Source organism: Hemiscyllium ocellatum, chromosome 17 (genome assembly GCF_020745735.1).
Source record: "Hemiscyllium ocellatum isolate sHemOce1 chromosome 17, sHemOce1.pat.X.cur, whole genome shotgun sequence".
NCBI lineage: Eukaryota > Metazoa > Chordata > Chondrichthyes > Orectolobiformes > Hemiscylliidae > Hemiscyllium > Hemiscyllium ocellatum.
This window is the reverse complement of record NC_083417.1, coordinates 34,529,469-34,556,588: the sequence shown is the minus strand read 5'-3', so window position 1 is coordinate 34,556,588 and position 27,120 is coordinate 34,529,469. Positions and strand designations below refer to the sequence as shown.

General features: G+C 41.1%; 1 protein-coding gene across 1 annotated transcript in view; it reads right to left on the bottom strand.

The window, feature by feature from the left end:
- Positions 1-27,120, bottom strand: part of LOC132823692 (PH domain leucine-rich repeat-containing protein phosphatase 2-like) — a 141,748-nt gene that overhangs the window by 98,470 nt on the left and 16,158 nt on the right. Inside the window, exon 3 of the mRNA XM_060837659.1 lies at positions 22,513-22,646. Coding sequence (XP_060693642.1) covers positions 22,513-22,646 — 134 coding nt within the window. The remainder of the gene's footprint in view (positions 1-22,512; positions 22,647-27,120) is intronic.

Sequence of the window (27,120 nt, the reverse complement as noted above, 5' to 3'; positions counted from 1 at the left end):
CTCATTTCATCAACCAGCACAATGCACCAATTCTTAACATGCAATAAAGATTAGGATTGCCTCTATTGTGTCTGCATACACTGGATGTCTCCAGAATTCATACTCTGCTATTCTTTCCATTCTGAATTCTACTGTTTACATTTATTAGAAGATTAAATATCAAGGACAATTTTTAAAATTAGAGATAAACCAGTTAAGAGTAAAATCAGGAAGTACTTTTGCACGAAAGCATTGTGGAAATTTAGAACTTGAGGCAAAAAGGTCTTTTACTTCCCAACATTGGTGTTGCAGTGCATTGGTTTTGTATTGCTCAGTTTCGGATTCCAGGCAATTCTTCTCTACTTTTCAACTGCTGTAAATTGTGTTATAAGTTTAGAAAAGAAATTGAATTTCATTTGCATGTCTTAGTCTATCAAAGCCCACTTCAACTGAAGGCCACATTTAATCTTGACACACTGTTTTCAGAGATTGAAATGTACTTTACTAAGACCTTAACAACAATGCATTTCTAATCTAGAAACTGTTTTTAGTTATATGGCAGCTCAACCTATTGCAAGCTATACACATACCATTCAAATGTTTAAAATGCCAATTATACACTATCGTTTTAGACCTTTATTTCTCACTATCCAACACTAAAATGTTCATTCCTCATGAAACAGCAACTGAGTATTTTGTTTTTGCAATTTAGGATATGATATTCCCTGCTCACAATGTAGTCACATTCACTTCAGGCGATTATAACAAAGAATACCTATGGTAACCTCACAAATGAGACCCTTGAGTTTCTGGTTGCCAGGCAGTCCCTCCTGTTCATTTCATACAGTAGATCTTAAGATCACAAGAAATAAGTGCTGGAAGAGGCTAACAACAGTGTTATTATGCACCACTTGCTTAGCAATAGGCTGTTCATACATCCTCAGTATGGGTTCCACCAGGGCCATTTAGCTCCTGCCCTCATTACAGACTTGGCTTAAACAAAGGTGAAAAGAACTGAATTCCAGAGGGGAGTTGAGAGTGACTGCCCTTCACATCAATGGCCATACATGACCAAGCCTGGCATCAAGAAGCATTATTTTGAGTCAAAATGTGTGTCAAGGGAAAACACTCAAAGAGAAAATGATTTAGGATGCGTGGATTGGAAAAATAGGCTTCAAGGGAAGAACACAAATGATATGTGGAAATTATTCAAGGAACAGCTAACGGGTGTCCTTAATAAGTATGTACCAGTCAGGCAGGGAGTAAAAGGGTCTTGTGAGGGAGCCGTGGTTTAATAAGGAATTGGAATCCCTTGTGAAAGGGAAGAGGGCGGCCTATGTAAAGATGAGGCGTGAAGGTTCAGTTGGGGCGATTGAGAGTTAAGGTAGCCAGGAAGGATCTAAAGAGAGAGCTAAGAGCAGCGAGAAGGGGACATGAAAAGTCCTTAGTTGGTAGGATTAGGGAAAACCCAAAGACTTTCTATAGGTATGTCAGGAATAAAAGGATGACTAGGGTAGGTATCGGTCCAGTCAAGGATAGTAGTGGGAAGTTGTGCGTGGAGGTGGAGGAGATTGGAGAGACACTTAAATCAATACTTTTCGTCAGTATTCACTCAGGAACAGGACACTATTGCTGATGTGAATATCGAGTCACAAGTGATTAGAATGGATGGCCTTGAGGTATGTAGGGAAGAGGTCTGGGGAATACTGGAAAGGATGAAAATAGGTAAGTCCCCTGGGCCTGATGGCATTTATCCTAGGATCCTCTGGGAAGCTAGGGAGGAGATAGCGGAGCCATTGGCCTTGATTTTTATGTTGTCGTTGTCTACAGGAATAGTGCCAGAAGACTGGAGGATAGCGAATGTGGTCCCCTCGTTCAAGAAGGGGAGTAGGGATAGCCCTAGTAACTATAGGCTAGTGAGTCTCACTTCTGTTGTGGGCAAAGTCTTAGAGAGAATTGTAAGGGATAGGATTTATGAACATCTGGATAGGAATAATATGATCAAGGATAGTCAGCATGGTTTTGTGAAGGGCAGGTCGTGCCTCACAAACCTTATTGAGTTCTTTGAGAAGGTGACCAAGGAAGTGAACGAGGGTAAAGCAGTAGATGTGGTGTATATGGATTTTAGCAAGGCGTTCGATAAGGTACCCCATGGCAGGCCAATGCAAAAACTGCAGAGGTATGGCATTGAGGGTGCATTAGAGGTTTGGATTAGGAATTGGCTGGCTGGAAGGAGACAGAGGGTAGTAGTTGATGGTATAGGTTCATCTTGGAGTGCAGTTACTAGCGGTGTTCCACAAGGATCTGTTTTGGGACCATTGCTGTTTGTCATTTTTATAAATGACCTAGAGGACGGGCTTGAAGGCTGGGTAATCAAGTTTGCGGATGACACGAAAGTCGGTGGAGTTGTGGACAGCGAAGGAGGATGTGGCAGGTTACAGCGGGATATAGATAAACTGCAGAGCTGGGCAGAAAGGAGGCAAATGGAGTTCAATGTAGCTAAGTGTGAAGTCATTCACTTTGGTAGGAATAACACGAAGATGGATTACTGGGTTAATGATAGGCTACTTAGGACCACTCCCTTCGTGACTCCCTTGTCAGATCCACACCCCCCACCAACCCAACCTCCACCCCCGGCACCTTCCCCTGCAACCGCAGGAAATGTAAAACTTGCGCCCACACCTCCACACTCACTTCCCTCCAAGGCCCCAAGGGATCCTTCCATATCCGCCACAAGTTCACCTGTACCTCCACACACATCATCTATTGCATCCGCTGCACCCGATGTGGCCTCCTCTATATTGGTGAGACAGGCCGCTTACTTGCGGAACGCTTCAGAGAACACCTCTGGGCCGCCCGAACCAACCAACCCAATCACCCCGTGGCTCAACACTTTAACTCCCCCGCCCACTCCACCGAGGACATGCAGGTCCTTGGACTCCTCCACCGGCAGAACACAACTACACGACGGCTGGAGGAGGAGCGCCTCATCTTCCGCCTGGGAACCCCCCAACCACAAGGTATGAATTCAGATTTCTCCAGCTTCCTCATTTCCCCTCCCCCCACCTTGTCTCAGTCGGTTCCCTCAACTCAGCACCGCCCTCCTAACCTGCAATCCTCTTCCTGACCTCTCCGCCCCCACCCCACTCCGGCCTATCACCCTCACCTTGACCTCCTTCCACCTATCCCACCTCCATCGCCCCTCCCCCTAGTCCCTCCTCCCTACCTTTTATCTCAGCCTGCTTGGCTCTCTCTCTCTTATTCCTGATGAAGGGCTTATGCTCGAAACGTTGAATTCTCTATTCCTGAGATGCTGCCTAACCTGCTGTGCTTTGACCAGCAACACATTTGCAGCTGTGATCTCCAGCATCTGCAGACCTCATTTTTTACTTGGTAGTGTGGATGAGCAGAGGGATCTTGGTGTCCATGTCCACAGATCTCTGAAAGTTGCCACGCAGGTAAATAGTGCTGTGAAGAAGGCATATGGTGTACTGGGCTTTATTGATAGAGGAATTGAGTTCCGGAGTCCTGAGGTCATGTTGCAGTTGTCTAAGACTCTGGTGCGGCCTCATCTGGAGTATTGTGTGCAGTTTTGGTCGCCATACTATAGGAAGGATGTGGAGGCATTGGAACAAGTGCAGAGGAGGTTTACCAGGATGTTGCCTGGCATGGTAGGAAGATCGTATGAGGAAAGGCTGAGGCACTTGGGGCTGTTCTCATTGGAAAAAAGGTTTAGGGGAGATTTGATAGAGGTGTACAAGATGATTAGGGGTTTAGATAGGGTTGACAGTGAGAACCTTTTTCCGCTAACGGAGTCAGCTGTTACTAGGGGACACAGCTTTAAATTAAGGGGTGGTAGGTATAGGACAGATGTTAGGGGTAGATTCTTTACTCAGCGGGTTGTGAGTTCATGGAATGCCCTGCCAGTAGCAGTGGTGGACTCTCCCTCTTTATGGTCATTTAAGTGGGCATTGGATAAGCATATGGAGGTTATTGGGCTAGTGTAGGTTAGATAGGCTTCGGCGCAACTTCGAGGGCCGAAGGGCCTGTACTGCGCTGTATTTTTCTATGTTCTATGTTCTATAAAATGCTGGAAAATCTCAGCAGGTCTGGCAGCATCTGTAAGGAGAGAAAAGAGCTGACGTTTTAAGTCTAACTGACCCTTTGTCAAAGATAACAAAAAGGGAGAAATAGAGAGGTATTTATACTAAGTGGAGAGAAGGTGCGTCATGGCTCCAGAAGCAAAGGTAGCAATAAAGAGGTGATAATGATAGTGCATAGAGAGATTATAGGGAGATTAGGCGCTGTGAATGACCAAGGCTGAAGCCAGTGCTATGTGACAAAATATGTGGGGGGTGGGGGATGGGTGAAGCAGAGATAAAATGGAAAACAGGGGAGAAGGGTGGCAAAGGGGGAAGAGGAGAGGAAAAAGGACATAAGAAAGTGGGGAGCAAGAGAAAGAGAGACAGACAATCAAGAAATAGGAGGTACAGAACAGTGAAAAAAATATTAAAGAAAAGGTAAATAAAATAAATGAAATAAAATTACGAAGCAGAATGAAAACAGAGGAGTCAAGATGGGATAATCGTCAACATTGAATTCAACAACTTCAGATGATTATCTCTATGCACTGTCATTATCACCTCTTTATTATTACCTTTGCTTCTGAAGCCATGACTCACCTTCTTTCAGCCTCGTATAAATACCTCCCTATTTCTTCCTTTTTGTTAGCTTTGACAAAGGGTCAGTTAGATTCGAAACGTCAGCTCTTTTCTCTCCTTACAGTTGCTGCCAGACCTGCTGAGATTTTCCAGCATTTTCTCTTTTGGTTTCAGATTCCAGCATTCGCAGTAATTAGCTTTTATTAAGGGAAAGCACTCCACTGGCTTGAGTCACATTGAGTAACAAAAGGAAGATGGTGGTGGTTGTTGCATACCAAATCATCCCAACTCCAGGGCTTCTCTGCAGGAGTTTCTCAGCAAGGGCCCTCATCCCAATTATCTTCAGCAACAACCTTCCTTCCCATAAGATCAGAAGTGGGGGAATTCACTGATGACTGCACAATGTTCCGCATCATTTGTAACTCCTCAGATTCGGAACCTGTATTGCAGAAGAGAAAGGCTTGTGTAACATTGAGACAAGATGGTTCGGATGAGGCGATGGAGAGTTACAGATTAGCTAGGATGAATTAAAGAGGGAATTAAAAAGAACAAGGAGAGGACATGAGCAGTGGTTAGCAGATAGAATAAAGGAGAACCCTAAACCTTTCTGTCGGTATGCGAGGAATAAAAGGATGACTAGGGTAGAATAGGGCCAAAGACAAAAGTGAGAAGTTGTGTGTGGACCCTATGGCGATTGGAGAGGTGCTAAACAAAAAATTCTTATCTGTTTTCACTCAGGAAAAGGAGACTATTGTAAGGAGAAGGAGACACAGGCTGTTAGACTAGAAAGGATTGGAGGTTAGTGAGGAGGTGGTGTTATCAATTCTAGAAGGTGTGAGAGTAGATAAGTCCCCTGGGCCAGATGGGATTTATCTGAGGATTCTCTGGGAAGTGAGGAGCCTTTGGCTTTGATCTTTGAGTTGTCATTGTCTACATGTTTAGTACCAGAGGACCGGATGATTGCAAATGTTGCGCCCTTGTTCAAGAAAGGCAGTAGAGATGACCCAGGTAATTATAGACCAGTGAGCCTTTCGTCTGTTGTAGGAAAAGTTTTGGAAAGGATTACAAGAGATAGGATTTATAATCATCTAGCAAGCAACAATTTGATTGTAGATAGTCAACATGGTTTTGTCAAGGGCAGGTAATAGCTCACAAATCGGAGGTTTTTCAGAAGGTGACCAAGCATGTGGATGAGGGTAGGGCAGTTGACATGGTGTAGATGGACTTCAGTAAAGCCTCTGATAAGGTTCAACATGGTAAGCTATTGGAGAAAATGCAGAGGCATGGGATTGAGGGTGATTTAGCAGTTTGGATTAGAAAGTGGCTTTCTATAAGATAACAGCGAGTGGTGGTTGATGGAAAATATTCTGCCTAGAGTCTGGTTACTAGTGATGTGCCACAAGGGATCACTGCTGTTTGTCATTTTTAAAAATGACTTGGACGCAGGCATAGGTGGATGGGTTAGTAAGTTTACAGATGACACTAGTCGGTGGAATGGTGGACAGTGTAGAAGAATGTTGCAGGAGGACTTGGATAAACTGCAGATTTGGGCTGAGAGGTAGCAAATGGCATTCAATGCAGCTAAATGTGAGGTTATTCATTTTGGGAAGAATAACAGGAAGGCAGAATACTGGGTCAATGTAAAGATTCTTTGTAGTGTGGGTGTGTAAAAGGATCTTGGTGTCCATCCCCGAAAGTTGCCACCCAGTTTGATAGTGCTGTTAAGGCGACATACGGTGTGTTAGGTTTTATTGGTAGAGGGTTGAGAGTTTCAGAGCAGCGATGTCGTGCTGCAACTGCACAAAACGTTAGTGCAGCCTCACTTGGAATATTGTGTATAGTTCTGGTCGCCCCATTACAGGAAGGAAGTGGAAGCATTGGAAAAAAGGTGCAGAGAAGATTTACTAGGTTGTTGCCTGGCCTGGAGGGAAGGTCTTATGAGGAAAGGTTGAAGGACTTAGGTCTCTTCTCACTGGAGAGGAGGAGGCTAAGAGGGGATTTAATAGAGACATACAAGATGATCAGAGGATTAGATAGGGTAGACAGTGAAAGTCTTTTTCTCAGGATGATGACATCAGCCTGTACGAGGGGATACAGCTGCAAATTGAGGGATGATAGATTTAAGACAGACATCAGAGGCAGGTTCTTTAATCAGAGAGTGGTAAGGGCATGAAATGCCCTACCTGCCGATGTAGTTAACTCAGCTGCATTAGGGACATTTAAACAGTCCTTGGATAAGCCGGGAGTCCCTCTCCCGCTGCAACTCCCAGGTCATTTCCTCTGCTCTGAAGCTCTTCAACCATGTTGTGAAACAAACTCACCTACTTGCCTATCTCCTTTTCCACCTATCCACTCCACCCTCTCCTCCTTGACCTATCACCTTCATCCCCTCCCCCACTCACCTATTGTACTCTATACAAGTTCCCTTTCCTTGGTGAAAACCGAAACAAAAAACTCATTTAGGGCTTCCCCTATCTGCTCAGACTCCACGCACATGTTCACTCAGTTATCCCCGATCGGCCCTACCTTCTCCCTGATCATTCTCTTATTCCTCACGTATGAGTAATACGCCTTTGGGTTCTCCCTAATCCTTCTTGCCAAGCCTTTCTCGTGCCCCCTCCTGGATCTCCTCAGTCCATTTCCGAGTTCCTTTCTAGCAAGCCTGAATTCCTCTAAAGCTGTGCTAGATCCTCGCTTTTTCCACCTTACATAAGCTGCCTTCTTCCTTTTGACGAGAAGCTCCTCTGTTCTCATCATCCAAGGTTCCTTAATCTTACCTGTCTCAGAGGAACAAATTTGTGCATCACTCGCAACAACTGCTCCTTAAAATAGTCTCCACGTGTCTGCTGTGCCCTCGGAGGAACAATTGCTCCCAGTCTGTACTTCCCAACTGCTGTCTGATAGCGTCATAATTTCCTTTTCACCAATTAAGTATCTTCCCTCGATAACTGCACCTTTCACTCTCCAAGGCTATGCTAAATGTGAGGCAGTTGTGCTCACTTTCACCAAAGTGCTCTCCCACTGTGAGATCTGACAACTGTCCTGGCTTGTTGTCAAGCACCAAATCCAAAATGTCCCCTCCCCTCGTCGGTCTGTCTACATACTGAGTAAGGAAACCCTCCTGAACGCACCTGACAAAAACCGCTCCATCCAAACTAAGGAGGTTCCAGTCAATATTGGGAAAGTTGAAATTACCCATAACAACCACCCTGCTACTTTTGCATTTTTCCAGAATCTGCCCGCCTATGAGATCTTCAATCTCTCTACTGCTATTAGGTGGTCTGTAGAAAACCCCCAATGAGGTGGCTGTTCCTTTGCTGTTCCTAACTTCCACCCATACTGACTCAGTGGACAAACCTTCCTCAACAACCTTCGTTTCTGTAACTGTGACACACTCTCTGATTAGAAATGTTATACCCCCTCCTCTTTTTCTACCCTCCCTATTCTTTTTAAGGGTTCTAAATCTTGGAACATCAAGCAACCATCCCTGCCCGAGAAACCCACGTCTCCATTATGGCCACAACATCACAGCCCCAAGTACTGATACATGCTTTAAGTTGGTCACTCTTATTCCGGACACTCCTTGCATTAAAGGAGACACACTTTAACTGATCCCTTTGTTTCATCGCGTGAGAAACCTTCCTGATAGATTCAATATATCCTGTCACTGTCCTGTCTGCAACTGACCCCCTCTCAGACATGTGGCTCCAATTCCCACCCCTCTCCAAACTAGTTTAGACCCGCCCGAATCACACAAGCAAATCTCCCACCGAGGACATTTATACCCCTCCAGTTCAGGTGCAACCTGTCCTTCATGTATAGGTCCCACCTCCCCCAGAAGGTATCCCTGGTGTGTGGGATCGGGGGGGCTAGGATTTAGGAGAACTCAAGCCCTAAAATTATCAAAGACGATATTGAATCCAGAGAGCTACAGGGTACCCAAGTGGAAATGAGGTGTTGTTCTTCCAGCTTGCACTGAGCTTCACTGGAGCACTGTAGCAAGCCTGATGCTGGCCAGGGAACAGGGTGGTGTGTTAAAATGACAGGCGACTGGAAGCTCAGGGTCTATTTTGCAGGTGAAACATAGATGTTCTGCAAAGTGGTCACCCAGTCTAAGCTTCGTTTCCCAATATAGAGAAGAGCACATTGTGAGCAGTGAATACTAGAGTGAGAGAGGTGCAGGTAAAGTGCATCACCTGCAAGGTATAATTGGGCCCTTGCATAAGAAGAATGGAGGAGATAAATGTGCAGATGTTACTAATAATTTATCCCTGATAAATGTTGCAGGGATAGGTGCTGTGGGGCTGAGATTTGTGTAGATAGACTCCTTAAAACTATAGCTAAACAAAGTGAACATAAAGATAATTAAAACAATGGAAAATACAAAAAACACTAACAAACAAAATTTGTCATTTTGTTTCAACTCAATTCTTCCTGCATTCTTGGAAACATCTTTATAGCGAATCTGACAAATTAATTATTATACATTAGTAATGTAATGGTAAAATTATCCAAATGCAATGGAATACAAGGCATTAATTTTTTTTTTAAAAAGATGAGGGATTGTAAATAATTGATAGTGCTGGACTTTTTTTTAAAAAAGAAGTAGTAATGTGACAGAAGGATAGATTTGTTAAGCATGGTATTATGCTCACTTAACCAAATTTAATATGTATTAATCGTGAATGAATTAATTGGCAAACGAGTTTTGAGTGGCTAAGTATGGTCATGACAAATGAAGCATTAGGTCTAACAATCTTAACATGCTCCATCCCAGTCTTTATACATTCCTATTGCACGTGTGATAGAGTGCATGAGGCGTAGAAATATTTCTCACTATATTTTCCAAAATTCATCTCAGTACCTATACAAAATGCCCTTATGATGCCTCACTTGCTTGAACATCCTTCTCACCTCGAAGTACTCACCACTGCTAAGAACTTCTGGAAATGCCGCACTAACACATATTTAAAATGCAGTTGTGCACCAGGTAAAATGTGGTCAGAATAGAGGTGCCCTGCACAGTTTAGAATATATTCCCTACAGTGTGGAAACAGGCCCTTCGGCCCAACAAGTCCACACCGACCTTCCGAAGAGTAACCCACCCAGACCCATTTCTCTCTGACTAATGCACCTAAAACTACGGGCAATTTAGCATGGCCAATTCACCTAACCTGCACGTCTTTGGACTGTGGGAGGAAACCCACACAGAGATTGGGAGAATGTGCAAACACCACACAGACAGTCGCCCAAGGCTGGAATTGAACCTGGGTCCCTGGTGCTGTGAGGCAGCAGTGCTAACCACTGAGCCACCATGATGCCCTCAAGTGAGAACCATGGATTTGCCTCATCATCCATGGAGCCCAGGGTTTCATTCTGCAATCTTTCATGAGAATGTATCAGCTTAAATCTGAATCACAGTTCACCCTCTGTCCCACTTTACCTGGTCTGGCCTATATGTGACTCCAGACCCATGGCAATATGATTATTTCTTAACTACCTTCTGAGCAGTTAAGGATGAGATCATCAACATGCACATCCTGTACATGAATATTTTTAAGCTCCTGACAATCTGTGGCCCCATTGAACTCTGACTAGGTCCCCAATCATTGGAAGGGGATTAACTTTAATCTAGACATTCCACTTTATGTTGTTCCTTTGATTTCCCTATTATTAATCAAAATCTTACTTTAATAATTTTAACCAAATATTCCCCCAGCTCTTTGGTCTACTTAGCCCATCTCATATTAGATTAGATTACTTACAGAGTGGAAACAGGTCCTTCGGCCCAACAAGTCTACACCGACCCGCTGAAGTGCAACCCACCTATTCCCCTACATTTACCCCTTTACCTAACACTATAGGCAATTTAGCATGGCCAATTCACCTGACCTGCACATCTTTGGACTGTGGGAGGAAACTGGAGCACCCGGAGGAAACCCACGCAGACACGGAGAGAACGTGCAAACTCCACACAGTGTAGTCGCCCGAGTCGGGAATTGATCAGCAACGTTTTCCAGGAAACATTTCAGAAGTAGATCCCCTTCCTTAAGATTACCCAAATATTGAACTAGCTAATTAAAGTTCATTAATATTAGCACTCTACAATTTCCATGCAAATTTGTTCCTCTGATTATTTGAATGTCAATAACACACAGCCAGTAACCTCAACAAATTATTTTTGATTCTCAACTCTAACCAAATAGATTCTGTATTTGTCCTCTCATGGCTATTTTCTTTGTAACATGCAATGTCTTTCTTAACCAGTGCCAACAAGCCACCTCTTTCCCTTCCCTATCTGAACACTTTACATCCTCATATTACACATCCAATCCTCAATTTTTGCATCACATTTTTATCATCACTACATCATATTCCCACATGGCCATATGTGCATGCAACTCACCAACCTTATTCACAACACTGCCGATATGCATGATAATCATGCCTTTTCAGTAAAGATGTCCACCCTGCCCACCTTAGTGGAGGTGCGGTGTTGGATTGGGGTGGACAAAGTTATAAATCACAACACCAGGGTACAGTCCAACAGATTGGAAGTACTAGCTTTCAGAGCGCTGCACCTTCATCAGGTAATGAGTGGGGCAGGGTCATAAGACAAAAGAATTCAGCCAACGTTGTATGTCTCATACACTGCAGGTAAGAATACCCCAAAGCATGGTATAAGCAAACATTATGACAATGGATGAATGGACACCGTGCAACAATCGCTAGCCAGGGATGTTCCCTCCCAGTCAGGGAACATTTCAGTGGTCAGGGACATTTGGCCTTGGATCTTCAGGTGACCATCCTCCAAGTCGGACTTTGGGATATGCAACAATATAGAGTGGCCGAGCTGATAGCCAAGTCTGGTACCCATGGGGATGGCCTCAACCAGGACCTTGGATTCACATCATGCTACAGGTGGCTCCACTACACAATACACACTCTCTTACACACACACACACACACTTACGCAGATCATCTCACATACACACACGCTCTCACAGGCTTATATTCATCTCACTCACGCACACACTAACACATTCTCATGCATGCACGCGCACATATTACACACACAAAATCACATATCTCTGAAGTGAATTTGCATTTGCAGATACATTCAATTTTTGCTCAAAAAGCACAACCTGCAGGGAGTCAATCCATATAATATTTTATAAATTCCTAGTTTGGAAACAATCAATTTGACTCAAGATTGGGATACAGCCAGGTTCTAACCTCACCTTTAATGCATTGTCTGAGTGGAGATACCCCTTTTTTAATGTATAAACCTTAAGTTATCTAGAGAATGTGATTTGAAAGTAGTTCTGGGATTTACATATTAATGAACAGAAACCTACAAGATGTAAGACTTAACAGCAATCTAGGTTTGTTAAATATATCGTATTAATTGCATGACACCGATGTTTTGCTATACATTCTGTGCCTTATGATTGTGCTCTATTAGTTACCTGATGAAGGAACAGCGGTCTGAAAGCTAGTACTTCCAAATAAACCTGTTGGACTAAACCTGATGTTGTGTGATTTTTAACTTTGCCCTTATATATTACACGACACTAGCTTTATGCACTTTATTTCCGTATGTTGGTGCCAATTCTCTTACATAACTACAACAGCAAACTGCTTGCAGGCGTTGGTGGGGGGGGGGGCATCCTGTTTTATCAGGTGCCTCCTGCCTCAGAACTGTGCTTAATGCCCAACTAACCCAAAGCCTTACCCCTCTCATCTTCCTATTTCAAATGGTGACCAGCATTGGGAGTAAGCCACAGAATACCACAGTAGAGGTCTTTTAATACGTCGCAAACTGATTGCTCAAAAACTTTACCTTTAATCTTGCTGTGTTCCTCTCCAACCTTCTCTCCCCGGATCCTCGATCACAGGTTCCAACACTTTTGCATATACCAGAATCTACCAAAATGTTTCTAAAAACTCCAGTGTCTCTGAAACACTCACTCCATCGCAGTGCTCCTAAAACCTCAGATCACCCCAGTTATAAGAACTAGTATTTAGTTCTTATAATTACTAAAATTTTAAGGTGCGCATTAGGTTTGCTGATATATCAAAAGAAAATGACCAGGATTACAAAGTGCTGCTCAAACTGTAATTGAATGCTTTTTATTCAAGTACCAGGCATTAGATTTGATTCAAAACCAACTCCAGATATTATTTGTACAATGGATAATCTTCAAGTACTTGGTTCAGACTAAAGCTACATTGTATCAATAAATTTAGTATTGTGGTTAATGTTACCCTGCAAACAATTATATACATTACAGAAGTGACTGCATTGTTATTACTCTAAGTGTAAAGAAATACATTTTCAAAACATTCAGTTGAATGCAATTAAAAGATTTAATTGCAATACTGTAGGATGTACACACAGACATGAAAAATTGGGCACAACACAATAATGAACTTGCATTTATATGGTGCTTTTCACAATCTCTGGAAGTCTAAAGTACTATAAAGTCAATAAAGTACTTTCAATGTGAACTTAAGGGAGGTAAACATCAGCCCGAGTAGGGTACGAAGACAAGAACAACAACTTGTAATTACAGATCAAGTTTAATAATAAAACATCTTAGCAATTCACAGAAGCATTACAAAACAAAATATTGCAGGAAGCCACAGGAGGTGGAAATAGGGTAGACAGCCAGATACCATGTGACAAATGGGGCTAGATTAAATTTACCATATCTGGTCAGCATGGACAAGTTTGACCAAAGGGTCTGTTTCCATGCAGTGCAACTCTATAACTCCATCATAATAACAGGGAGGAGCAAGACCATGGAGGAGTTCAAGATTAACAGTGAGATCTTTTAAACATTGCCATTCCTTAATTGGAACCAAGTGTAGGATAAGTACAAGGGTGATCAATGAACAGAATTGGGTGAGTTAGGATATGTGCAAGAATGTTTTGCAAGACCTTAGCTTAGAGGGAGTCAGGTAGAAAGTGGAAGGTTGCCACGGAAATAAAAGCTTTAACAGAAGATGACCTAAGCACGGGCAAAGGTGGATGATGGTGGTTGGAGGGTTGCTCTTCAGACTGGAGGCCTGTGACCAGCGGTTTGCCACAAGGATCGATGGTGGGTCCACTGCTTTTCATCATTTATATAAATGGTTTGGATATGAAGATAGGAGGTATAGTTAGTAAGTTTGCAGATGACACCAAATTGGAGGTGGTGTTGTGGACAGCCAAGAAAGTTACCTCAGTATAACGGGATCTTGATCAGATGGACCAATGGGTTGAGGAACGGCAGATGGAATTTAATTTACATAAATGCGAGGTGTTGCATTTTGGAAAGGGAAATCAGGACAGGATATTTATACGCAATGGTAAGGTCCTACAGTGTGTTGCTGAACAACAAAGCAACCCTGAAGTGCAGGTTCATAGTTCCTTGAAAGTAGAGTTGCAGGTAGACAAGGTAGTAAAGGCGGTGTTTGGTATACTTGGCTCTACTGGTCAGTGCATTCAGTATAGGAGTTGGGAGGTCATGTTGCGGATGTACAGGATGTTAGTTTGGCCACTTTTGAATACTGTGTGCAATTCTGGTCTCCCTGCATGAGGAAAGATATTGTGAAACTTGAAAAGATTTGCAAGAGTGTTGCCAGGGTTGGAGCATTTGAGCTACAGGGAGAGGCTGAAAAGACTGGGGCTGTTTTCCCTGGAGCTTCGGAGGCTGAGGGGTAACCTTATAGAGATCTACAAAATCATAAAGGGGCACAGCTAGGGCGAATAGCCAAGGTCTTTTCCCAGGGATGGCAGAGTCCAAACCTGGAGGGCATAGGTTTAAAAGGCTAGAGGGGAAAGAAGGGACCTATGGGGCAACTTTTTCACATATAAGGTGGTGCATGTATGGATTTTGCGTATATGAATAGGAAGGGTTTAAGAGGCAGAAGGGCCAAATGGGACTAGATTTATTTAGGATATCAGATCAGCATGGACACTATGGACTGACAAGTCTGCTTCCATGTGCGAAAGTGTATAGGGTATAAACAGGCAGGCAAAGAGTTAAGTTCTGAGTTTCGTGAAACAAGAGGTTCAGCTGAGCATGACTCAGATCAGTTAAGAACTTGCAATGGTGTGATGGAGGGGACGGTAATGGGTTAACAAGGTGGAAAAGCATTCATTATGTTGAGCCATTTAACAAGACGAGGTAGCATCCAGTTTGTGAGGTCAGTTTAACAAGGTGAGAAGTATTCATTACGTGAAGTCAGTTATTCATCGTGCAACAGCTGATGGTTTAATCTTTACTGTTGATACTCACTGATTGTAATGATCACTCAATTAATATGTATGTTGCCTTATCTTGATGCTCCTCCCTGTAAAATGACTATATAGTTCACTGAGAAACTGCTATTCCAGAGAAGACATAGAACTCATGTCTCTGTACATACAGGTGATTGTTCTCTCGCCCTCCAGGAGACAGAGTAAAGATGGAGGTAAAACTACTGTGTCTCTGAGCATTTTGCTTCTACAGAGGGAGGGGGAAAACAGGATGACAATACATGCTTTGCAGCTCTATGACTATGTTATGGAAGTAGTTAGTATTGGACACGTACAGCACAGAAACAGACCCTTCGGTCCAATTCATCCATGCCGACCAGATATCCCAACCCAATCTAGTCTCACCTGGCAGCACCTGGTCCATATCCCTCCAAACCCTTCCTATTCATATACCCATCCAGATGGCTCTTAAATGTTGCAATTGTACTAGCCTCCACAACTTCCTCTGGCTGCTCATTCCATACACATACCATCCTCTGTGTGAAAATGTTTCCCCTTAGGTCGCTCTTATATCTTTCCCCCTCGCCCTAAACCAATGCCCTCTAGATTAGATTAGACTTACAGTGTGGAAACAGGCCCTTCGGCCCAACAAGTCCACACCGACCCGCCGAAGTGAAAACCACCCATTCCCCCACATTTATCCCTTCACCTAACACTACGGTCAATTTAGCATGGCCAATTCACCCTAACCTGCACATCTTTGGACTGTGGGAGGAAACCGGAGCACCCGGAGGAAACCCACGCAGACACGGGGAGAATGTGCAAACTCCACACAGTCAGTCGCCTGAGTCAGGAATTGAACCCAGGTCTCTGGCGCTGTGAGGCAGCAGTGCTAACCACTGTGCCACCGTGCCACCCAACTCTAGTTCTGGACTCCCCCACTCCAGGGAAAAGACTTTGTCTAATTATCCTATCAATGCTCATGATTTTGTAAACCTCTATTAGGTCACCCCTCAGCCTCCGACGCTCCAGGGAAAACAGCCCCAGCCTATTCAACCGCTCGATAGTTCAAATCCTCCAACCCTGGCAACATCCTTGAAAATCCTTTCTGAACCCTTTCAAGTTTCACAACATCTTTCTGATAGGAAGGAGACCAGAATTGCATGCAATATTCCAACAGTGGCCCAAGCAATGTCCTGTACAGCCGCAACATGACCTCCCAACCCCAGTACTCAATACTGACTAATAAAGGAAAGCATACCAAACGCCTTCTTCACCATCCTATCTACCTGTGACTCCACTTTCAAGGAGCTTTGAACCTGCACTCCAAGGTTTCTTTGTTCAGCAACACTCCCGAGGATCTTACCATTAAGTGCATAAGTCCTGCTAAGATTTGCTTTCCAAAAAATGCAGCATCTTGCATTTGTTTAAATTAAACCCCAGCCCACTGGCCCATCTGATCAAGATCCCATTGTAAATCGGACGTAGCCTTCTTTACTGTCCGCTACACCTCCAATTTTGGTGTCATCTGCAAACTTACTAACTACACCTCTTACACATACATCCAAATCATTTATATAAATGATGAAAAGTAGTGGACCCAGCACTGATTCTTGTGGCACTCCACTGGTCACAGGCCTCCAGTCTGAAAAACAACCCTCCACTACCACCCTCTGTCTTCTACCTTTGAGCCAGTTCTGTATCCAAATGGCTAGCTCTCCCTGTATTCCATGAGATCGAACCTTGCTCACTAGACTCCCATGGGGAATCTTGCTGAACGCCTTACTGAAGTCCATGTAGATCCTATCTACTACTCTGCCCTCATCAATCCTCTTTGAATAAACGGCAGCCACTTTACAGGCAAGCCAATTTTTTTCAAAGCAAGCTCCCATAAACACCAATGTTAAGATTTTGCCCTAGCAATCCCCACAATATAATACTTACTGTATGTCAATCAGCATACTCCATACCTTCAGTGGAAGTGGGTATAAAAACCCACATATCTTGCTTCACACAGCCCGATCAGCATCTCAACACTAAATCATCAGATGCCTAGCAAATTCAAATCCTAATTTACTGAAGAAGTACCCAGAGTCTCAAGTGAATCCATGGGAGTTCCACAGAAGTATTTTTCAAGAGAAAACAGACATACAAGTTGGAGGTCAAACTAACTGACTTAGCTAAAGTAACAACCTGCAGATAGATTTTTATTGACCTCATTATTTATGTTCATTTTTAATGTGGTCACATTTAGCTATGGATACACTGCAAAACTGTATTTTTGTAGCTTGGCATCGAAATTTCTATAAATACCCATTACTACTAAGTGTACTTGTACATGACGATATTTTATATTTTACCTTTATGAATTTGGCAACCAAACTAATCCTGGTGTTTTTTAGCTTGTGAATACCTGTCTAACTTAATTCTTACAAACCGCACACAACCAAGCAGATACTGAATTAACAATACAGCACTATTTTTAAATTCAAAAACCTGTTTTAGTCAAATAAATGAGAAAGCGACAAAAAGGTAAACCCTCATCATCTCATCACACCTGCATGAACAATGTTGATGTGAACGTTTTAATTGAAACATACTAAACTCATTAAATGAGATACAATTATAAGCACAGATATGGTGTACATTTCTAACTCATGGATTCCACCAACCCAGTAACAGTAAATTCAGCAGGGCCTGGCAAATCAATTGCTATTGTCTAGTGTCCTTAGCTGGATTGGTATATCTTGCACAGCCATCAATTCAATTGAAGCATATGACTGAAAAACCTGCTCTTTGACCAGTATTTGCTTCCTTTTTCCAACTAAAGCTAGAGCACCATGGTAAGTATGTTGCTTGCCAGTAACTTAATCTGACTGAAAATGACATTTTAGTCAGAAGTATGCAAGAAATGCCTGAATAACTCTTATTGTCTAGGTCACCAAGTTCAATCTGTTTGCAAAAGGGCCTGCCATACTGATTACTAATCTGCCTGTTGAGCTATATCTCTGTTTTACACTGATGATAAAAAGCAAACATCCAAATATTGGGTTCTGAAGGTGCAAGGTTCTGTGTTGGTCAACTGTAATGGACTGCTTGGTAATTTTTATAAAAGGCATAGCTAAACAGAAGGTAGAATATTAGCAACATGAAATATTTCACCATTGAGTTGATTTACTTCTTCTGTGCAAGTGTAATCCAGAATCAGCACTGCATCCTGGCCATACAAAACAATTTCTGACATATGTTACATCTAGCAATATGCAATTTACACTTTACAATTAAAAAGAGGTATTCAACTATCTGAGAAGGGAACTTGGATTTTTCCTCAGGCACAATTAGGGATGGACAATAAATGTTCCCTTGTGAGCAATGTCCACATCTTAATGAATAAAGAAATAAAAACTCAATTTAGCTCTTTCATGGCTATCCACACCTAGGTACATAGTTAAATGAAAAAGTACATTTTCCCTTCAAGGGTTGATGACTGACTTGCTTTGTCTTTCCCATAACACCAATACATTTTACAGTTTCAGATGTCTAGTGTCTGCATTTTTAAAATTCCCATCTTTAACATCATTTACTGGGGCATTGTTATATCATCTACTTTGCCTATCAAAATTGCACTTGGATATAAAAGTGCTCTTCTATTTTTCTTCAACACTTGGGAAATAGCTTGCCTAATAACATCAAAGCATTCTTTAGAAAGCTGTATTTAATCAGATTAGACAACTTCCCTGCAAGATTTGCTCAGTTATGATATCATAAGTAATGCTAACAAAAGAAACGTGCACAGTGGGATAAGTTTTTAAAAGCCCTTTACTTTGTAATCTCTACTTTGCTCGGAATTAGACAACATTCAAAACAATAATTATTCTGGCATTGGGAAAAGCAAAAATTCATGAAAGCAGTGGTACTTATCACAAATAAAACCACTGCAAATGGACTGTGAAATAAATCAGTTTATATAAATATGCAAAATCAAAACATGGAGAATAAACTACTTTGAGCAACATCTGGGTAATCTTCAGCTCTACATAACTGAATTTTGCATTGCTATAGAACTCAACTTCCAGAATATGGTGAGGAATTCTTCTCTCAGATGGACTTGAACAAATCTCACTGCACTAGTCAAAGAAAAGCAGAGCAATTTTTCTAGTTTTCTAGACAACAAGCAACAATATTGACACAATGGAGGTAATTTTCAGCTGCACATTTAAATAACAGTGGTTCTTTGATTTGGCAAAATAGGTTTTAAGGACACAGGTTTAGTATGCTTTTAGTGCCAGACAAAATTGTGGCAACAAAGCTGAAGTTTGTGCTAGAATAGCCAGACACTCATTGATTGTTTAATTTCTACTACGATTGCTTGTTAGCACTCACTAAGGAGTCTGTACAGCATTTTGACGACTACCAACTAGCTGACTGTCCTCTTTTGACAGGGGAGAAAAAGTGAAGACTGCAGATGCTGGAGATCAGAGTCAAAAAGTGTGACGCTGGAAAAGCACAGCCAGTCAGGCAGCATTCGGAGGAGCAGGAGAGTCAATGTTCGAGCATACCCCCCTCCCAATTATCTCAGCCCCCCACAACGTGCCCTAGTGCCCCTAACCCCATCAATCTTGTTTTTCACCCATAGGGTGTCAGGAATTGGAAACTTGCTGGCTGGATGTGATAAAGACAGAAATCTTCATAACATTTTAGAATTTAGACGCACACTTGCTATGCCAAAGCATGCAAAGCTATGGACCAAGTTTAGAAAATGGGCTTAGAATAGTTAGATACAGTTTTTGACTGACGCAGACTCAATGGCTTGAAGAGCTTTTTTTCTGTGCTATAGACCTCTATGACATTATTGCAAAGAAAATGGCTACATTAAATCCCTTCTCTTCCAGGACATCCTACATCGTGTTCGAAAATTTGTGCACCCTCTCTCTCAGTCCATGCCTTCCTGCTACACACCACTGTGTGCTTGCCAGTGCATTCTTAACTTCAGTGGAACAGTGGTCTAAGAGGATCATAAATCTGCAGATTAAACAATTTTCGTAAAGCAGTATGAGTGCTAACGCCACAGATGTCTAGAAACATTCAAAATAATGTAATTAAAATTAGCAACAAAATTGTGGGCAAAATCTAGAAACTTTCAAATACTGAAATAACAACAAAAAATAATTTAACATTTGGCTAAATTAACTGCTGTTTTCTGGTTCATTGAGAGTCTATCCCTTGGTAAATTGGTTGACATATATCCCAACACAGCAACAGTGACCATATCTGAAAAAAAGTAGTTTAAATTTGAAATGCTTTGAGATACTGTGCAGTTCTTTCAACAGAAATAAGATGCCTGCAGTGTTCAGATTATAAAAGGAACATTCTAATATTCTATGAAAACTGGTTTTTCTGTATGCTTTCAAACGTTATTGAAAATCAGTGGCATCCTATGAAGTAACACGGGATGCAACAAATCATATACTAAAATTAAGGTGACAAAACTGCAATCAGTATCTCCATTAACTAATTTGGATGCTCTCAGCAATGTAATGCTTAACTAGGAAAGTTCCACGTGCAACTCCTAACTTATTCAGAATTTGATATTATCAGGCTGAGCAGTAATGCATGCCCATAGGCTAAGAAGGGGAGATGTACCTTCTATTGAGTCCTAACCAGTAGACTGAGAATTTCTGCATCCACTAATATCAGAAAAAATAAATTCAAACTTTGCTAATGATTACTATTACACAAGAGGTATCAAGCCTGGCAAGGTGTTGGAACTTTATTAGAGCTCCTTCTACAGAATGCATGACTGTCAGCGGTCAGGGTCAGAGAATCGTAGCAATTTACAGTGTCAAAAGAGGCCAACTGACATGTCTACGCTGCCATCCAGCCTATTTCTACACTTGCCTCTTGGTTCAGTCTTGTAGGTTACAGTATTTCAATTGCATATCTAAGTAGAGAGAGAGTCGTACAGCATGGAAATGGACCCGTTGGTCCAACCAGTCCATGCCGACCATGTTCCCAAACGAAACTAGTCTCACCTGCCTACACTTGGCCCATATCCCGCCAAACTTTTCCTATTCATGAACTTATCCAGATGTCTTTTAAATGGTGTAATTGTACCTGCACCCACCACCTTCTCTGGCAGTTCATTCCACAAAAGAACTACTCTGCATAAAAAAAGTTGCCCCTCAGTTCCTTTTAAGTCTTTCTCCTCTCACCTTAAACATATGCACCCTAGTTTTGAATTCCTCCACCAGAGGGGAAAAAAAACCCTGCCTTTCACCTTACCCAAGCCCCTCATGATTTTATAGACCTCAATAAGGTCAACCTTCTACACTCCAGTGAAAAAAGTCCCAGCCTTTCTAGTCTAAATCTTAAACCATCCCTTCCCAGCAAATCCTTTCCAGTTTTAAAACTTTGTGGGTTCCTGCTTATACCATCTTTCAGGCACCATGTCTCCAAATCCACATTCTGTACATGGAATGTTCAGATTAACTTCAAAATCGTACACTTTCAATGATAGAACAGTACACACAATAGCTAGAAGATGTTTTCACAACAATAATTATAAATCAATAAATGGTTAAAATAATCATTCTTCAGATTGCACATCAGCTGAATTCCATTTCAGTTCTGTGACATAACATGAATGGTTTGCTGTATTTTTAAGATGCCTTTGCTAAAAATTGCAGAGATTAAATATTTTCACCAATACAAAATGCCAATTCCTTAGAAATCAGAGCTATTAATTTTTTTTGTAAAGTTAGCATACAACTGTTTTAAAGCAGTTAAACATCTTTACATGCAGCCTAACAATTATGTGGTCTGACTGACTTGTGACATTTTTTTTTAGGAGTTATGAGATGCATCTATGTAACAGATTATGGGAAAACATTTGTCCTCTCAGCATTTTTCCTCAGTACTCCAGAAAGAACAGAACTCATCCCACAGAAAAGCAACAGTCAACTCAACAGTTCAGGCTATTCAATCATTGAAGATATGCAAACTAAAATCTATCCTCACCTGCCACAAGACCACAGACCAGAAGATGAGAGAACAGAATTAGACCATTTAAGTGTGCTCCACCAATGAGATCATGGCTGATCAGTTGTTTCCCAGATGCTTCCTAGCCTCAATGTTTTCTGGTTCTGCTTGATTTCTAGCATTTACTGCACTTATATTTTCACCCATCTCAACCTCTTGAAATCAAGTGCATATGGAAACTATCACTTCATGCAACCCCAATCATCAACAAAAGGTTTGGGTCTGAAGAAGCTTCATGATCATGACTGCCATTTCTTGTCAGTTGATCATTCACTTACTTTTTAAAACAAAAAGACAAATTTACCTCTCAAAGAACAGCATGTCACCTTTTAAGACTACCGATTCTAACAATAACAAAATATTAATGAAACTGTCAAGTAGTCTGTAGTGACTGAATATTTGGACTAATTGTCCAAGATAATGATTGGTACACATTTGCTCCACTACCAAGTTGAAGAATTACAATAATTCGATAATTTATTGTGCAAAGTGATTGCCACTACAGAGATTTTCCACATTAGAAACAGTAAAAACTTTAGTTCGATCTCTTATTCCTAAATCTTTCACAAATAGCTCATGAAATCCTACCATGAAAGTATCTAATCATGCAGGTTAGATCAGCAATGGCTCCTTCCTCTTGTATCCGCAGTGGATCCTGGAAACCTAATCCAGTAAGATAATCGTAAAGGATTTGCAGAGGCCGCTCATCAGGATTCATTCTCCTATAAACAAGACACAGTCAAAAAATGGTATCAAGAAAATTGTAAATGCAATTATTATCCAGAAAACACAGGAATACAGTCATCGGATGGTTACACTATTGCATTTGTGCCTCTGCTCTCTCAAAGAGCAACTCAGATAGGCATACTGTCTTGCCTTTTCCGCAGAAACCAGCAGTATTTTTCTATTCAAATAATTATTCAATCACAGGGAGACCCCAATTAACATTTACAAATGCAATCTCATTCAGGATTGTAATTTAAAAAGACACGACATATAAACATGTGCTGTACTTATGAACATCTCCTTTATAATGTTCTGCATTATGTCCGACTTACACAGATATCAACTTGCAAACAGACTCCGGAATGGAACTGGTTCACAACCAGGAACAGCCTGTACTGTGTTTTTAAAAACAATATTGAATCTTTATATGTTATTCTCAACCTGCATTGCCACATTCAAAGATTTTTGCACATATAGCCCGGTGCCTGTGTTTCACCGGATCCTTTAGTATTCTATTCTTCATTTATATGTTCTCTCATTCTTCCCAAAAGCATAACTTCAAAGCATTTGCTTCAACCTACCTATCATGCCCTCCTGAATTGTATCATGACTTCCTCACACTCAAAACATTCCAGCTAGAATAGCAGAATACAACTCAGTAAAGATTACTGATCAAACTGCACCTTAGGTTGTCTATGCAGCTGTGGTCTCCAAGAAACAAACAATACCACCAAGATTTGGAAGGATGATTCCACAGATATGGAAGTGAGCTAAGCAAATGATGGGCAAACTGGCTTTTCAGATTTGAAACAAAACATCAGAAATGTATGTATATCAGTAAACAGCGCAGAATCAATTTAAATTAAAAAAGTATACAACAACGGTCACAAGTGCAAACTAGTTTAGGGCTGATATCACAGAAGTTTATCTTCACAGAGTCTCAATGCTTAAAATTGGCTTGTAAATATAGCTGTGGTAAAACCTGAGAATAATTCAAGAACTAAAAAGATGTTAATATAGGCTAAACTGCATTCCTTTTCTGCAACTAACTTATCAATCAACAAATTTAAAATGGCATATTGCTGACATTTTTAAGACATACCAAAACACAAAAGAATCTCAACCAAAGCTGATGTAATATGGTGAGATTTTATATTGACAGAATTTTCAAAGTCTTTCACAGAAACATTTCTACTGTATTAATCACATCAACAGTAAATTTTAACATGTTAAATATTACTTTAGACCGCTAGTCTGCCATAGTTGATTTTATTCCTTTAATAAGACGGGTTCTGAAATTACAAGTGCACAACTTTGCTACATTTAAAGCCAAGAATTGTAACAACCTGCATTACAGTGCTTACAAAACACATCCAAGCCATAAAACTGTTAAGGTAGAAGAACCATTAAGAGGTATTCCACATGCTATACAGCACATTTGGAAGGCTGCAAAGATTTGTGCAAATGACAAGCTTCAACTTGGACCCAAGATTCTGCAATCAGCAAATTCCCAAATATTAACTGTATTTTTCAAGGTTTCAAAACGTTCAGGATTACAGGATTCAACTATACAGCAGAATTGCAGAATTACATATTTGCAAGGTGTTTGGTTGTATGCAAAGCATACTTGCATTATTCACCATTTAGTAAATAGCTATCTGAAATAAAATTCTCATATAAAAGTATATACTTGGAACCTGCTTAAATGCAGTTATACTTCAAAGGATAACATTGGTGGTAGAGGACGGTTGAATCAAAATGTAATGTTTCGAGATACAATAATCTACTTGTTTCATGTAAATGCGCTTGATGACCAATAGAAGAATTAAATTACAACATCAACATGCTGCTGGTTACTTCTTTACCAAAGAGCACGCAAGGTATGGCCTTTGCACTTTCTTTCCATACAAGAGCATGATAAAAGTGAAGTTTTTTTAAAAATAAAACCTGATGATAACATGGATGAAGATTTGGACAAATTGTTAACTTTCATGGATAGGATTCATGAAAAGAATATCTATTGACAGCTTATGAAACAATCAAACTTTGAAAGAATAAGGATAATATCATGGAACGTAATGGAATTCAATGCAGAAATTCCATTCAGAAATGCGAGCACACAGATGGGGAAATTGAAGATATTGGACTGTACCAAAGTATAACCAGATTTCTAGCTTTGAGAAGAGATAAATTTGTATACTACAAGAACAAATATCAGAAGCACATAAAAATAATCCCCAGGACAGTGATTCTTCCCAACAGCATTCAGCCAAAGGCAGCAATCAACATTATAACAGAAAATGGAGGAGGCAATGTTAACAAACTGGCAAGATCAAAGGCAACTGCATAAAGGAGAACTGTAACAAAGTAAAAATAATTATGAACAGTGAAAAACTGCACCAGCAAAAACATTCCCCAAATGCTAACTTGTGACCACCTTCAGAATTTAAAGTTGAATAAAAGAAAAAAACTCTGGAGATCACAGCGGGTCAGGTAACATCCATGGACAGAGCAAGCTAATGTTTCAATGACTCATCAGACTTGAGATGTAACCTTATTGAAGTATATAACATTTTTGAAGGGCTTGATAAGGTAAGTGCTAAGAGATGTTTCCCTGGTTGGACAGAATAGGGGGCATACTCTAAGGGAAGGGGATCACTAGTTAGGTCAAAGGTAAGGAGAAATTTTTCAATCAGAGGTTTATGAATTTTAGTGCATTGAATATAGACGGCTGTACAGGACATTGATTAGGCCCCTGTTGGAATACTGTGCGCATTTCTGATCTCCCTCCTCTTGATAAGGGTTCAGATAAGATTTACATTGCCAGGGTTTGAGCTATAGGGAGAGGTTGAATAGACTGGGGTTGTTTTCCCTGGAGTGTCACAGACTGAGGGGCACAGATAAGGTAAATAGACAAGGTGGAGGACTCCAAAACTAGAGGGCATAGGTTTAAGGCGAGATGGCAAAGGTTTAAAAGGTACCCAAGGGACAACTTTTTTTTTAATGCAAAGGGTAGTGCATGTATGGAATGAGCTGCCAGAGGAAATGGTGGACGCTGTTAAACTATAACATTTAAAAGGCATCAGTAGGGTATATGAATAGGGTTGAGGGGAATATGGGCCAAGTACTGGCAAATGAGACTAGACTAATTTATGATATCTGGTTGACTGGTCAGCATGGATGAGTTGGACCGAAGGGTCTGTTTCCATGCTATATATCTCTGACTCTAACTGTTGCTCATTATTACTAATTTTCTCCAACTATTCCAAGTTGATAGGATTGTTAAGGTGGTGTATAGTGTTTTGGCTTTCATTGACAGGGCAATCAAGTTTATAAACTGCAGGGTTTTGCTGCAGCTTATAAAACCGTGGTTAGACCACACTCAGAATACTGTGTCCAGATCTGGTCACCCCATTATAGGAAGGAAGTAGACGCTTTGAGAAAGGGTGCAGAGGAGATCTACCAGGATGCTACCTGGATTGGAGGACTTGTCTTATAAAGAAAGAGGTTGAGTGAGCTAGGGCTTTTCTCACTAGAGAGGAGGAAGGAGAGAAGTGAATCGATAGGGGTTGTACAAAGTAATGAGAGGCATAGATAGAATTGATACACAGGGCCTTGCCCAGAGCAGAAATGGCTGTCATGAGGAGTCAAAGTTATAAGGTGATTGGAGGAAGGCATAGGAGAGATGTCATATATAGGTTCTTTACTCAGAGTGGTGGGTGCATGGAATGCACTGCCAGAGGTAGTAGTAGAGTCAAAGACATTAGGGACATTTAAGCGACTGCTGGACAAGCGAATGGACGGCAGCAAATTGAGGTGTGTATAGGTTAGGTTGATCTTAGATCAAGATTAATGTTCGGCACAACATCATGAGCGAAAGGGCATGTGCTGCTCTCTGTTCCTATGCACTCGCCTTTCTCTATTCTAATTATTCACAACTAAAGTTTGGTGACTTTCAAAATGGGGAGCACAAATGGGTGAAACGAGTAATATGCATATTAGCAGAGGCAGTGCTGCTGGGACCCATTTCTGTCAATCTATTTTATAGTGTACCAATGAAAGTTATTAACTTGAAATACCAGATAATCACAGCAATTTGCAATGGGGAAGCTATTAAGCCTTTTCAACTTGCAACAGAAAAAAAATCTCTGATCTAATATTAAAAGTTAAAAATAATAATAGGTTCTGTTCCTAATCTTACATTCCATAAACCTATTTATAGGCTAGATCATCTTTAGTTCATACAACAGGCACCTCTTGCAAGCTAAATTGTATTCAAAATTTCCTTGGTGTGAAAGTATTTACCTGTCTAAGGCTTATATGCAACTTAATATCTAGTTTGTAAAATAAAAACTTCATAAATCACAAATGCAATTGCCACGATGAAAAGAATTATTAGTGAACAATGTGACAGTTTAAAACTTAGAATCCAAGGACAAACAGCTTAAAAACAAGTGACATCACAGCATG